At 37.3% G+C, this 16,040-nt stretch overlaps 1 protein-coding gene across 5 annotated transcripts in view; it reads left to right on the forward strand.

Annotated features, from left to right (window-relative positions):
• SPAG1 (sperm associated antigen 1) overlaps positions 1–16,040 on the forward strand; it is a 79,577-nt gene that overhangs the window by 12,279 nt on the left and 51,258 nt on the right. For 2 of the 5 annotated variants that reach the window (XM_023648768.2, XM_023648769.2), the window contains 6 exons: positions 2,186–2,311; positions 5,102–5,166; positions 5,685–5,794; positions 6,404–6,509; positions 9,121–9,251; positions 12,406–12,512. In XM_023648768.2, coding sequence (XP_023504536.2) covers positions 2,186–2,311; positions 5,102–5,166; positions 5,685–5,794; positions 6,404–6,509; positions 9,121–9,251; positions 12,406–12,512 — 645 coding nt within the window. The remainder of the gene's footprint in view (positions 1–2,185; positions 2,312–5,101; positions 5,167–5,684; positions 5,795–6,403; positions 6,510–9,120; positions 9,252–12,405; positions 12,513–16,040) is intronic. The other 3 variants (XM_070222413.1, XM_070222412.1, XM_070222414.1) reach the window with 2 other exon arrangements.

Here is a 16,040-nt window from a genome sequence, read left to right on the forward strand (position 1 = left end):
GGAAATTCCAGGTAGTAAGTTGGGGCAAATGCAAGACTTACCTCATTTGTTTCTCTTCTTTCAAGGATCATCGTCCTGTGCTACCTATTGCCTAGTGTCTGAAAACCATTGTTGCATATATTTTATCCAGTTTTCTAGAGTTTAGGCAGGAGGGTAAATCCAGTTCCTGTTACTCCATCAGGGCCAAGAGGAGATGTCCCTTTATTAATTTTTCTATTGATATGTCTCTTATTTATTTGTAAGAGTTCTATCCTGTATAGTCTAAATTTTTCTTCAGTTTGTTATTTGCCTTTAAAATTTTGTATATAGTGTTTTTCATGTTTATTCATTTAAAAAAATTTTATGTAATCATGCCTCTTGATTTTATCTTTTAGGATCTTCTCTTGCTTTTATACTTGGGAAAGCTTTCTCTCTACCAGCTATAAATTTACCTGTATTTTCTCAAAGTTCCTTTGTTGTTTCATTTTGCTTAAGAAATAATGTTTTTGGGGCCAGCCTGGTGGCACAGTAGTTTAAGTTTGCACATTCTGCTTCGGTCACCCAGGGTTTGCTGGTTTGGATCCCGGGTGCGGACCTATGCGCCGCTTGTCAAGTCTTTCTGTGGCGGGCATCCCACATAAAATAGAGAAAGATGGGCATGGATATTAGTCAGGGCCAGTCTTCCTCAGCAAAAAGAGGAAGATTAGCGGCAGATGTTAGCCCAGGGCTAATCTTCCTCAAACAAAAAAAAAGAAAGAAAGAATGTTTTTAGGGGCCAATCCCATGGCTGAGTGGTTAAGTTCGTGTGCTCTACTTCGGCAGCCTGGGGTTTCACCGGTTTGGATCCTGGGCGGGGACCTAGCACCGCTCATCAAGCCATGCTGAGGTGACATCCCACATAGCAGAACTAGAAGAACTAGAATATACAACTGTGTACTGGGGGGCTTTGGGGAGAAGAAGAAAAAAAAAAGCAGAGCAACAGATGTTAGCTCACGGCCAATCTTTTTTTTTTTTTTTTTAAAAAAGAAAGTGTTTTTAAACAGACTCTAGAGAAACAGTTCGTTGTATTTTATTTTATTTTATTCAGGATATTTTACTGGGGTGAATAATACACTTGAAAACAACTTTGAGGTATTTGTATTCTCTAACTCAGAATACTGAATTTTTTGAAACTTTGAGCTCTCTCATTTTACCATTTTATTGACTTGCATGTGGAAGTCTGGTAATTAGTCTACAAGTTAAGGTGGCAGTTTATATCCAGAATTCTTCAGCTTTATTTTCAGTTCTAGCTGCAGAGCCTGCTTTTTCCCCCATTGTATCTCCTTTCCCAGTCACTTCTTGAGTTAGTCTCCTTCTCATCTCTCTTTCTTTCATCCTCTCCTTGCCTCTTCTTCCTTGTTACCCTTCTCTCTACTCCCTTTCTTCCTCTATAACTCCTCCTCTTCTCTTTTACCTTTCTTCCCTTATGTTTTTCTTTCTCTCCTCCTGTTTCCCCTGTTTGCCTCCTTTTCATCCTCCCTGCTTCCTATACAGATAGGACAGATAATACAGTTTATTGCTGTATCCCAATGCCTTTTCTAAGAGTGTCTGACAAATATTAGACCCTCACTATAGATTCGCTGAATAATAAATAATGGAATTTCACAGATAGGAAAGAAATCTCTTACTCAGTTTTTTTCCTGGAACCTGTGACAATTCAGTGTAATAAACATTACTGTGAACTCTTATATGCCAGACGCTGTTTTAGGTTCTTGAATCACAAAGGTGAGATTAAGACATAGGCTCGCCCTCAGGGAACTTACAGTATGGTGAGCAACATGAACAGTAAATAGGTGATTTTAAATCTTCATGCTAATACACGGAGGAGGAGCACTTCTAGCCCCACTGAGAAGTTCAGCGAAAGCTTGCTGGAAGGGATGAGGAGTAAGATCTTGCAAGATAAATAAAAGTTGGAAGGACAACAACATATGAATATACATACTGACCTGTACACTTAAAAGTGGTTAAAATGATACACTTTGTTATGTGTATTTTACCACAATTTAAAAAAAAATAGAAGGAAGGGCATTCCAGATAGAATGGCATGACCAAATTGTCACCTAAAAAATTGACCCATAGGGAATTACGATGATGTGTAGTCTTTTCTAATGCCTGGTTAATTATTTCAAACTGTGTGTTTACTTTCTTTTTTCTCCCTTCTTCTCAGAGTTGGGTATTAGAAATTAAAAAAGAAGAAAATCAGATGCATTTTCCTGAAATTGAAACATCTCCAGCAATGGAAGGTAATTTGCCTCCAGTTCGTGGTTCAAACAGCCATCTTCACGTTAGTAAGGTAGGCTGTTGGGTGGGGGTTATGGGTGGCAGGGGAGGAGGTGGTGGCTGTTGTTTATTAGGGAGTTAACGCAGTTTAATCAGAGTAGCCACAGTCTGATGTGCTCTTGGAGAGTTAGAGATTTTTTTCAGCTGACTATGTGCTGTTACCTTCTTGAGTACACTGTATTTCCTCACTTAGAGATGAAAATGAAACAGCATTTTACTGGGAAGATTTGCATCTTGGGTTTACTACCTTTCCTCATTTTTTCTTTTGTTATTTTGTCTCTTCTACTCTGACCAGTGTTGATGAACACTTAAGATCCAAATCAGTGTGTGAGAATTTCAGGGAATAATTTTATGCATCCAGTAGAGGCAAAGAGGAAATAGTTTATTACATAATTAACTATGAATTTAAAGCATTCAACAGATACTTTCAAGCAGTTATAGATGACACACCTCTGTTTAATGCATGTTTTTTTCCCTTTTCCTCAGCCCTTTATGATTGTTTCTCTGTAGTTGATCCCTGTTTTGTCATGTAGGCCTCTCCTTTTTTAACCCATGGGTTCTATAGAGAAGGGGCCTGTTGGAGTTCCAGGGCCATTTTACTTAACTTCAAGTTGAAACGGAGCTTCTAGGCATCCACCTGACCCTGATATTGGGGTCTAGCGCTTGTCTCCTAGGCATTGGGAGTCTCTGGGCTTTCACGTGGATCACACATTCTATTCCCTCTGCCCTACTTTTTATCTTTTATTCCTGTCATTTCAGAAAGGATGGCTACTTGTCTCTTATTCTGGGTTAAATCATTCTTGTTATTCTCATCTCTTCTTTGAATCCTCATTTTTATTTAAAAAACATCCATAGCCCTTCATTACTCTGCTCTCTGATAATTTACCTTCCTGGATCTTTTTACTCCCTGTTAGGAATTACTCAGGTAGCTGAGGTACACAGTAATATGGTAAGGATGCCACTGTCTGTAATCAATGAATTTGTATTTATTGAATACCCATTATGTGCTAAGTCGTGCCCTGAAAATATAACAATCAATAATTGGTTTCTGCCCTCAAAGAGCTTATAGTACATTGGGTAGGCAGACTAGTGATATAGTGGTTCTCAGAGTATGGCCATGGACCCAGGTTGTCCCAGAGATCCTTCTAGGGGGTCCAGAAAGTCAATGCTATTTTAAAAAATAATGATAATGCTTTGTCCTTTTCACTGTGTTGACATTTGCACTGAGGGTAAAACTTCTGGTGCCTTAGCACAAATCAAGGCAGTGGTGCCAAACTGTATTAGTAATCGTTGTTTTCTCCACTACTACACAGAGTAAAAAGTTCCAATTTGACTTAAAAATGTCTGTGATGAAACAGTAAAACTTATTTTGTTAAATCTTGAATCTTGAGGACACATCTTTTTAATATTCTGTTTAACAAAATGAGAAGTATACGGAAAGCACTTTGCTGTGCAGTGAAATATGAAGGTTATCTCAAGAAAAGCACTTGTGCGATTGAGTCGCCAGCTTAAGTAGCTGCTTTTTTCTGGAACAATTTTTAATTGAAAGAGTGACTGACAGACAAACTATGGTTATTCAAACCTGGACTTTTGGCAGACTGTGTTGAAAATGAACAAAGTGGGCTTGTCACTTTAAGGAAAACTACCAACAACGAGTGATAAAATCTGTGCTTTCAAGTGCAATTTAGACTATTTCATATTTTTTTGTGGCTCTTGAATACCTGCTTGTAACAAAATTTCCCCTTAAGGGGGGTAGTTGAAGACTTTTATCATGAGCTCTAAGAAGATATTAACAGATATTATTTTTAATTGTATAATGAAATGTACGAATATTTGGAAGATCCGCATAGCTCCAAATGACCAATGCACTGCTACAAAATTGTGCATGGTTAAACAACCCATTCAAAGTGGTTTCAGGTTATGACTAACTTTTAAGAAACTATTTGAGAAACTGTTTGTGAGCATAATGTCTATTGTTTGCTTTCCTCCCATTCCCTTCTGGTGCTTGCAGTGGGCATGTGACCTAGGTTGGGCCACTTAATAGCACCAAGCTAGTGCTTGATCAGGGACAGGTGCATGACCCAAGCTAGCCAATCAGAGTTCTTCCCTGGGATATCATAACTAAAGATGGAAAGAAGAGTACCTCTTCTTTTCCCTTCTGATTGGGAGGCCTGTGAGGTTATAATCCCAGACTGCTTGTGGCCGTGTTTCCTACCACATGGAAAAAGCAAGTACCCAGCAGGGGAAACAAAGTCAGTGGGCGTTGAGAAGCAGTGACTAGGGACAGTGGGAGAGCCGGAGAGCTGGAGAGAGAGGGCATGTGAATCCTTTGTCTGGCAACACCCTTGCACTTTCATCAGTTTGGTTACATAAGCCAATAATTTATTATTTTTTAGTAGAATTAGTCCAAGTTCGGTGTCTGCCATTGCAAACAAAACAGCGCTAATACAGCAAAGTAGTTATTCTTATTTCTTCAGTGCCTAAGTTTTAAAAGAATGAATGAGTTTAGTACTTTATTTTAAGAAAATCACAAATAATCATATTTCATACATGGGAATTTTTAAGTTTTATGTATGTACTTAAAGACCTGTAAATTGCTCCCAGAATTAACTACAAATTGAAAATCCTTTTTTAACCTGTGTATTATTATGTTAATAATTATAATACTGGAGTTGTCATAACTTCAAGTACCTATGTTTCTTATCCATTCAATTCATATATCTTAATCCAATAGTTTACATTGCATTTATAGTAAAACCTGCTAATCTTATATGTCTCATAAAATATGATTTTATTCTTTCAGGAAATATATTCTAAAAGTAGGCCAGCAAAAAAGAAAATTCCAAGAGATTATGCAGAGTGGGATAAGTATGTTTTATATTTCTTTATATAAAATTTGTCAATGAATAATTCTCTAACATAAAATACTGTAATAACTTCTTAATTATTATAAACCTGAACATATCAAGAGTACCAAGTTACTTCAGTAGAGTACTAGGAGTATCCAGTCTAAGTACTTTCGATCTTGATTTTTCATTAAATAAAAATCAACTGCACCCTTTTGTTTATAAGAGCAACCTAAAATAACTAATGTAATTTTTCTACCCATCCAAAATAAAAAAGAACAAAAATTTTAAATTGAGAGAAATTGGTCATAATTTTAATTACAAAGTTCTAAACGGTTTAGGTCTGATTAATATTTAAGTCTTTGATAAATTGCATGGTTTCTAAGAAAGAATACAGATAACTTGTAATACAAACCTATTATGCGTTTTTGGAATATGTCTCTAAAGGCACAGTGATACAAATACAAGAATGTCAATAATAAATTTTATTTTCTTACTTGTATTGTACTTTTTTCAGTTTTTATTATTCTTTCATTTAAGATTTGACGTGGAAAAGGAGTGTTCAAAAATTGATGAGGATTACAAAGGAAAAACTGTAGTAAACAACAAGTCACATTTGTCTAAAATTGAGACAAGAATAGACACAGCAGGTAATTGGGGAAAAATAAGAATAATTCAGTAGTCTTGAAATTTTTGAATTATAATAGAAGCTTTCAAATGGGAAGACATTCAAAGAAAAGACATTTTCTTTAAGTCTTGCAGATTTCCATTAAAAGTTTATGGATTTTCTCCTAGAGTTGACCACCTCTAACAAATTCAGTTCTGTCCTTTAACTACTTAATTTTATATAAGTAACAGTTATACTGCTTAAATTTAGTAAGACTTAAAAATATAAACCTATTTTTTACTGTAATTCATTTATTTCCTATTCCTTTTCTCGAATCCTCTTTTTCCTCCAAATCCCTCAAATTTTTAAAAATTGTTCCCTCAAAACAAAAAACTGGAACAGTTTGTTTTCTTTTGAAGTCCATAGGCATATAGCACCTTTAAAGTGAAACAAAACCAATCAAAAAACCTAAACCTTCAAAAATTATGAATGATTAAAAAAAAGAAACATTCTTAAACTTGGAAAACCTTTTATTTTCTTTTATTTATTTTACAGTTTTCTGCTTCTGTTAAAATAATCATTCTTGGAATTTAATTTTTAAAAAATTCTTTAAATTATATGTTTACTTACAGCAGGTAACATTTATTTCTAGGTCTAACTGAGAAGGAGAAGGATTTTCTTGCTACCCGTGAAAAGGAAAAAGGAAATGAAGCTTTCAACTCAGGAGATTATGAAGAAGCTGTGATGTATTATACTAGGTGAGCAGATTTTTGCTGTGGTTTAACTTAACATTTAAAAAAATGATAATGTTTAAATTTAATTGTTGAAATGATATAAATAAGCTAAAAAAGTCTGTGTCAGAATCACTCAAGATATTGTACTTGTGGTTTATCATAAATTCACTTGTGTCTGCCTTGTTTTTCCATACTTTTCTGAGACCTCTAAGCTCCCACCAACTCCCACTTTTGACAAAGGTCCCGACTTTCCTATTTTACAGAGAAAATAGGGTAGAACTTGACAGAAAGTCCATATAGCATAGAGGTTAAGAACTCAAGTTCTGCGGTCAGATTGCCTGGATCTAATCTTAGTACATGGTGCTACCTTCCACCCCAGGACCTTTGCATATGCTGGGTCCTCTGTCTAGAATACTCTTTCCTCTTCTCATTATCTAGTTAACTCTAATTTATCCTTCAGATCTCAGCCCTTGCCTCACTTCTTTGGACAAGTCTTCCTTTACTTCCCAGACCAGGTTAAATCTCCACCCATTCCATACCCCCCACCTCCAATTTATAGGCTCTTCTAGCAATCTTATTTCTTCTTTATAGTATTTGTTGGAGTTACAGTTTAAGTTTGTGTGATCTGATGCTAACTAGACTGTAAGCTCTGTAAGAGCAGAGCCCACCTGTTAGGTTTTTTATACCATTGTATCTCCAAGGCCCAGCAAAGTACCTGGTTCATGGTAGATGTTCAATAAGTACTTGTATGAACTTTTGAAGCTCTTACAGTATATGAAAAGTAGACTAATTTCCTAAAATATTATTATAGACAAACTGTGCTTATAGAACCACTAATTTTAGAACTAAACTCTGTACAATCTTCCTTCCACCAATTTTTTTCAATGTTGTTTGCATCTCTAAAGAAGTTTACCTCAACTATTTAAGTGAACATACAAGGTAAAGAGGATATCAATGTATCATTCATGCGGTACAGATTCCCCTGTTCAGGCAGGTGGATGTCAGCTCTGATATCCTTCTCTCCCTTCTTGTAGATTTCTACCAGTAAAGAATCTCTTGTCTATCACAGGGAACAAAATTTTTCTTGTCTTCTTTCAAGAAATGATAGAGGTGAAGAATTAAAGCAGCATAGCATAATGGTTAAGGGAACTCAGACTTTCTGACCTGGAACAGATTCGTCATCTCTCTCAACTCAGCTTTCTTAATGTGATGAGGCTATTACAGTGCCTACCTCAGAGCAGCTGTGAGGATTAAAGCATGCTGAAAGGCAGCCTGTTTGAATCCTGACTCAACCATTTACTAGCTTGTGGCCTTGGGCATGTTACTTAACCTTTCTGTTGCATCCATTTTCTCCTCTGTAGAATGGGAAGAGCAGTAATACCTCCTCCAAATTGTAATGAGGATTAAATGAGTTTAGCGCTGAGTGCCTGGCATGTGGGAAGTATTGTCAGGACTTGTGTTATTTCTTCTTACATGCATTTTCCACGTTTAGTCTCTACCCAACCATGTAATTTCTTTATATTCATCTTTAATGATCTTAGTAAATTGACACTTTTTGTGACTTTTCCATTTCATCTTCTTCTGGATTTACAAAATTCAATGCACCGATACCATTATTTTTCCTATCTCTAGGAATGCATTATTTCACTGCATTCCAAATCAACTTTTTAAGAAACAGCAAGGTAGAACTGAAAGAACTTAGTTAAGTTCTTCTTTTCCTTAATTATTTTGCATCCATACACTAAATGTAGTGAAATTTGCTCTCTTAAAATCTGTATTCCTCAATTACTACTATTCTCTGTTTCCTTCAATTAAATTCCTTGATTAAATTATGATCACTTCCTTAGAGTTAAATCTACTTTTAGATTACAATTTATTTGTGTCTGTTAACACAATAACAACTTAATAAAGGATATTAGTTGTGGTCAGTTGCTCCAATTTTTTGTACTAGGAAATCGTCCCCAAGGAGTCAAAAAAATGTATTTGATATTTGACGTTAACTAAACTGATTTTTAAGAAGATCTATGGATGTTTAAATACCATGGCTCCTCTAAAGGCAGAGTCAACTGTAAACCACTTCACTGGATGTTTAAGCATCTGTCTAAATATTAATTTATTACGTTTATGGAATTGTATTTTAATACTTTTGATGGTGCAGGCAGTTTTAGTTTTCCTGGGCGTCCGTAACAACGTGCTACAGACTGAGTGGTTTAAACAACAGAAGTTTGTTTTCTCACGGTTCTGGAGGCTAGAAGTCTGAGATCAAGGTGTTGGCAGGGTTGGTTTCTTCTCAGGCCCCTCTCCTGGCTTGTGTGGCTATCTTTCTGTATTTTCAAGTGGTCTTTCCTCTGTGCTTGCCTGTGTTCCAATCTCCTGTTCTTATAAGGACACCAGTCATATTGGATTAGGGCCCACCCTCACGACCTGATTTAACTTAAACATCTCTTTAAAGACTATCTTCAAATACAGTCACATTCTGAGGTACTAGGGGTTAGGACTTCAACATATGAATTTTGAGGGACACAATTCCACCCGTAACACAGGCTATAATTGTTTTATTTACAACTTTAATTGAGTTTCTCTATCTTATGTTTGCCTCTGGTCTGCTTGTTGCCAATAAATGTCTCTTTTATAGGAGCATATCAGTGCTTCCCACCATAGTGGCCTATAATAACCGCGCTCAAGCAGAAATCAAACTACAGAACTGGAACAGCGCTTTTCAGGATTGTGAAAAGGTCTTGGAGTTAGAACCTGGAAATTTAAAGGGTAAAACATGTCATAGAATGCTTTTAAATTTACGGCAGGATCTGTTAAAGACCATTTGTGAAGACACTCATTACATTTACATTTCAAATAACGTCGAATTTCTCTATGTGAATCATTACCTTCATAAAGTTACTTTTAATTTCCAGTTTAACTTGGAATTTAAGTTCCTGATTATTTGCACTCAAGTAGCTAATAATCCAAGAAGATTGAATAAAAGGTATATGTGTTTTTAGAGAAATATCTCAAACTTGCATTTGAATGTGCTTTGTTTTTCCTTTAAATTTTTTTATTGTGGTAAAATACATATAACATGAAATTTTCCATCTTAAATCATTTTTAAATGTACAGTTCAGTGGTATTAAATATATTCATATTGTTGTGCAGTCATCACTACCGTCCATCTCCAGAACTTTTTTTATCTTGCAAAACTGAAACTCTGTACCCATTAAATAACAACTCTCTATTCTCCCCTTTGCCCAGTCTCTAGCAACCACCATTCTACTTTCTGTCTCTATGATTTTACTGTTCTAAATACCTCATATAAGTGGAATCAGACAGTATTTATCTTTTTGTTACTGGCTTATTGAACTGTGTCTTTTTATCCAAAAAATATTTAAGTATAATTTAATGTAGATTTTCTGATAGTTATTAATATAATATAATGAGCCCACACCCAGGCTCTAGAATCTTCTACCAGCTGCTTTGTGGGCATTGTCACCTGGATGTCCATAGACATTTTAGATTAAACATGTCCAAACTGACTGCATCTTTCCACCAAAACCTGTACTGTGTCCTGATTCCCTGTCTCTGTGACTGTGCCACCTTGCCATGGTCCAAGCCTGAAGTGTGCAAGTCAGACTCTACTTTTCTGTTATCAAGAAAGAATCTTTCCAAGAGGGAGCAGCATAAATTATAATAGACTCATTCAATTTCTTTAAACATTTATGGATTCAAATAAATATAAACTCTTAATTTTTTTTTCACATGGGTTGTACCCTTTTGTGCCTACAAACATGGATAAGCAGAAACCATAGGTGTGCTGAGGGGGTATCTTGGTGCATCAGCCCCGACTGTCATTGCCATGGATTGCCCTCCTTTCACCAGTAAAGTCCTCTTGTGCCTGTATTTTGTCTCTATTGTAGAGTATGAGTGTGCTCCCCGCTTTAGGCAGGTGCCTGGTAAAATTTTATGATTTCCTGATGGGCCCACACCACCACTGTGCGAGGCTCTATGCCAAGCGCTTTACATGTATTAACTCTGTTAATTTTCACAACAGCTCAGTAGAGGTGCAGATACTGTTATTAGTACACTCATTTTACAAAAGAGGGAACTGAGGCATAAAAAGATTAAACAACTCACCCAAGGTCACATAACTAGGAAATGGCAGAGCCAGAACTCAACCCTGGACAACAGACTCCAGAGCCCACATTCAACCACTGTGCTACTCTTCTGCCACTAGAATGGCCTTATATTTTCATTCTTTCCCTGTTTGAGTAATTTCTTAAGTGCTAGAATCTTTCCTATTTAAAAAACAAACTTGAGAGAGCCAAATCTAGTAATGAGTATGGCCATAAAACATTAGTATGTTTGCTTAAGTGAATAAATAACTTCCTCTTCAAAATTTTATTTTTTACTCAAAAGATAATTGGTTGTTTTCCTAAAGTAGAAAGAGCTCTTTATTCAATTTTTTTTTTTTAGATTGGCCCCTGAGCTCACATCTGTTGCAATCTTTTCTTTCCTTCTTCTTCTCCTGAAGACCCCCCAGTACATAGTTGTATATTATAATTGTAGGGCCTTCTGGTTGAGCTATGTGGGATGCTGCCTTAGCATGGCCTGGTGAGCAGTATCATTTCCGCCCAGGATCTGAACCCCCGAAACCCTGGGCTGCCGAAGCAGAGGTTGCGAATTTAACCACTTGGCCAAGGGGCCGGCCCCACATAATTGTTCTAAATGCATTGTGGTATTTGGATTACGTCCTGGAACAGACAAAGGACATTAGTGGAAAAATTGGTGAAATCCAAAGAAAGCCTGTAGCTTAGTTAATAGTAAATGTACCAATGTTAATTTCTTAGTTTTGACAAAATACCATAGTTATGAAGGATGTTAGCATTAGGGAACTCTGAGTGAAGGTATATGAGACTCTCTGTATTATTTTTGCAACTCTTCTATAAATCTAAAATTATTTCCAAAATAAAAAGTTTAAAAAAATGATAATTGTTATATCATGAATATTTCTTTGTGGACATTCCCTTCTGAAATCTGAGTAGTAGTAGTAAGAGCTAAACTTGTACTTATAGTGTTACAGTTTTGATTAAATTTATGACAAAATGATTTATCCTTTGGATTTTCATGGCTCATTCTAAGACTAAAATCAAATTGGTTAAATTTATGTTTTAAATAGCATATTAAAACATAGTAGATATAAATTTCTCACTTTTCAGATTTCCAAGTATAATTATTTTCGAAATAATGACTTATTACACCAAGTTCTCTCATTATATAATGGATAATGATGAGACTAGAAAGGCATTCATTTTCAGTACAAAATAATTATCAAATTATACATTGAAACCTAAGAAAAAATCTGATGCAAATTGCCAAAGTGCTCAATTTGTAAACCTAGCTGACTTAACAGTCAGGATTCTCTCAGTTCCCTATGTGAAATACCTCCTTCTAATCATTTTGGAGATTGCTATAGATTTCAGTAATGACCCATGTTCTGAGCCAGATGCCGTAATATGCTAACTTTGAATAAAGGGTTTTCTAAGTTTTCATAAAGTGATAAAATAAAACTAGTGATGATTATAAGGAGAAAAATGTTATTGTTTAGTGAAAATCTTCCCAGTATTGTAGCACAGCCTGGTGGCTCTGAAGGGTTGAGGTATGGAGTCTCTAAGCCCTTGGAGGAGCTGTCAGGGCCTGGGGCTGCCAAGGGGCCAGGTTGTTGGAGGGGACAGTTGCCTGACGCAGCCTCTTCTGTTTGCCTCAGTGTCATTTTCTCTACGTGCAACAATATGAAAACAGGTGTAGTTAAACTTGGCACAGTCGCATCCTAACCTGTTCTGTGCTACGTATATTCTTCCTCTTGAAAAATATGCTCTAACTATGATGCCATTTGTTAAAAACTGTAACTTTTATTTTGGTAACTTTTCAGCTCTTCTGCGGCGTGCCACTACATATAAACATCAAAACAAGCTGCAGGAGGCTGGAGAAGATTTGAGGAAAGTACTAGCTGTTGAACCTGATAATGAGTTGGCCAAAGTAAGAACATAAAGTGACTCTTAAACTAATTCTATAGTTTGTTATTTCTGTATTTATGTTAAAATATTAGTCTTGCTGGATAAATGATCTTGCGGATTAGGTCCCAGCTTTAAAAAGTAGGTTTATCTCAGATGTCCTGAAATGTTAACATCTATTTGAAGTGGAAGAAGGCAGACTCTTAAATTGCCCAAAACTATAAACCTACTTCTGAAGGACAAATATTTATTTATTTATAATTGGCATAAAACATTGTGTAAGTTTAAGGTGTACAACATGTTGATTTGATCCATTTATATATTGCAGTATAATTACCACCATGGCATTAGCTAACATCTCTGCCACATCACATAATTATCATTTCTTTTTTTATGGTAAGAACAATTAAGATCAAGTCTCTTAGAAACTTTGAAGCTTATAATACAATATTGTTGACTATAATCACTATATGCTGATTAGTTGACTATAATCACTATGCATTAGATCTCCAGGACTTATTTACCTGCTAGTTGCAAGTTTGTACCCTTAAGCAACATCTCCTCAGTGACCCTAACCCCTAGCCCCTGGTAACCACCATTCTACTTTGTTTTTATGAGTTTAGCTTTTTTAGATTCCACATATAAGTGACATTATACAAGAGGGACTAATACTAATTTTCTCTTTCTTGCAGTGTTGTAGGCAATCCTCTTCTCTGAGCTAATATCACTTTATTATGCAGAGTGGTATACAAGTTTCCTAGGTAGGGTTAGGCACGAGCTCCATGGCCATAGAAGAGTGCATGGCAAGTGTAGCATCACTGACAGCATGTGCTGCCTAACTAAGTAGACTGACTCAGTTATGCACTTAGGGGGGTCTGTATTAAGGCCTAAAGAGTAGAGGTAAGTGTCAAGAACTGTGAAGGGTCTGAGATTTTACCCTACTTACAGATTAACAAAGTGACCTAGCAGAAGAAGAAAATATAGAATAAAAGACTCCTGGGATAGACACAAAGGACTTTGTTACTCACAGCATGGCAAGCCAATAAACTTCAAGTTCATGTCAGTTCCCCTGGCCCCCGAATCCCATGGTAGTGGTGCAGAGTGGCCCAGATAGATGCTGCACACTCAGTGGGTTTGTGTCACAGTTGAAGAATCCCAAATTTAGAAAACCTCCATCTTTTATAATAGGATACAAGCAAATCTGCCCAAAATTCTGTTCTGGAGGGAAACATTATCTTTGTTTTACTGGAAAGCAAACAAACCTGCTTTCTTCTCTGTAGGGTACTATCTCTGTTTTCCAAGGCTGTTCTCAGTGCAAACATCCTTAAAAAGACAGTCCACAACAAAGCTTGTTTACTGCCTCTGCTCACAGTATATTCAGAAATGTGAGAAACCCACGGAGAACTACTTCCGACAATAAGTTTTCACCGTTTCCACATATACCCTTGGGTTATCTGTCTCACTCCCTCTGAGTGGCAGCTAATGTTGCTAGTGTCTCAGCTGCATTAGTCAAGTCAGCATTTCAGGGGATTAGGTTTAGGGCTCGGCTTAGGAACACATCTTTTCCTCATAGTATTTCCTTTTTACAATGGTCTATTTATTGAAAAGTTAATGTAACAATATTCTAAAAGAAAAAATTTGAAACAAGGAAAACTATCTTTAATTTCATTACCCAACACATTTCATGATTACGTATTAACTTTGGGCCTTAACCAAATGCATTTTGGTCTTAACCATATGCAAAGATTAACTCAAAATGGATCATATACCTTAATGTAAACCTGAAATACAAAAGTTCTAGAAGAAAATATAGAATAAAATCTTTATGAACTTGGATTAGACAAATATTCCTTAGATAAGGACATGTGGCACAATCCATAAAAGACAAAGTTGTTAAATTAAACTTCTTCAAAATTGAAAACTTTTGCTCTTTGAAAGATACTATCCGAAGAATAAAATGAAAAAACCACAGACTAGGAGATAATATTTGCAAATCGTGTATCCAATAAAGGACTTGTATCAAGAATATATAAAGAATTTTTAAAACTCAATAATAAGGAAACAGGCAAATAAAAAATAAGCAAAATATTTGATCAGATACTTCACCAAAAGAATGGGAAATAAGTGCATGAAAAGATGCTCAATATCATTAGTTTCTAGAGAAATATAAATTAAGGCCACAAGAGATACCACCACAAACCTGTTAGAATAGCTAAAATTTAAAAGATTGACCATATGAAGTGTTGACAGGGATGTGGAGGAACTGTAACTCCTGGGAATATAAAATTATACCACCATTTTGGAAAATAGGTTGACGGTTTCTTAAAAAGTTAAACGTAAGATCTTGTCAAGATGGCAGTGTGAGCAGATGTTGAACTCGTCTCCTCCCACGAACACAACCAGGTTACAATAATTTTTGGAACAATTATCCTGGATTGAAAACTAGATAAAAAGAACCCCCACTACAAGGGACAGTCCTGATGAAGGCAGAAGAGGCAGAAATTCCTTCTGGAGAGGAAAAAAGTCACCTTTCGGAGCAGCGGAGCTTCTCAGCTGGCCAGGTGGGAGCCCCCTAAGGTACGCAGCCCTCCCTGGAGGAGTGAGGTCCGGAGTGGGGCCGATATGGCTATAAGCATCCTTCAGACTCAGCCCCACTGAGACGGGGGTTCTTACTGTCTGGCTTTGCTGGCTATTAACTGCAGGGAGGATACCCCCAGAAAAGCTATCAGCCTAAAGCCGAAAAGACCCAGGTCTTAAAGGGCCCACACACAAACTCACTCATTGCAACAACCTAAAATCACCAGAGAGAAGGCTGACAGTCCTTTCATAAAACGAGACTCACCTGGTGGGATCTGGGGGCATCTTGGTGAGAGGAGGGACCTCTCCAGAGATTGAGACATTTGTGGGGGCCATTGTTCTGAGCTGGCCCAGGCATGCTGACAGGACCCCGGTGGGGGCCATTGAGGTTCATCCCTTGGCCTGTTAGCCCAGGGGTCTGCCACACCCACTAGAGAACAGATTTAATCCAGTTCAGCCAGGGAAGGCAACCTGCCCTAAGGACTGGCCCCAGTAAGCCCCCAGGCTACTTTTCAGCCTGCATTGACTGGGTACCTTGATCCTCTACAGGCAGGCAAGGGTGTCTGCCTCTGTGGGGCAGGGCCTGTGAGAGGACCAGGTGAACTGTTGGGGGGGGGGGGCATTGGTGGAGAGGTGGGGGCCTCTGCAGTGTGGCATCAGGGTACGCTCCAGGGGGTTGAGAAGTGTGCACAGACCAGGATTGTGTTGATGGTGTTTATGGTCCTGTGGGGGGGGGGGGGGGGTGAGGCTTATCAGCACAGAAGACCTGTGCTTCACAAATAGCCATAAAAAGGATCAGCCCCACCTTCCAAAAGCCTGAAACAATTGAGTGCCCCATGCCAAGGGCCAGCCCCACTCAGCTGCACTCCTAAGAGAACTGGCAACAGCCTTGTAGGCCTTAGGCCTATCACAACTGTACCCCCTGAGCCTAGCAACCAGCTACACTGGGTACCAAGCCAATTAAGAGGGCAACTGC

The sequence above is a fragment of the Equus caballus genome, chromosome 9 (genome assembly GCF_041296265.1).
Source record: "Equus caballus isolate H_3958 breed thoroughbred chromosome 9, TB-T2T, whole genome shotgun sequence".
Taxonomy (NCBI): domain Eukaryota; kingdom Metazoa; phylum Chordata; class Mammalia; order Perissodactyla; family Equidae; genus Equus; species Equus caballus.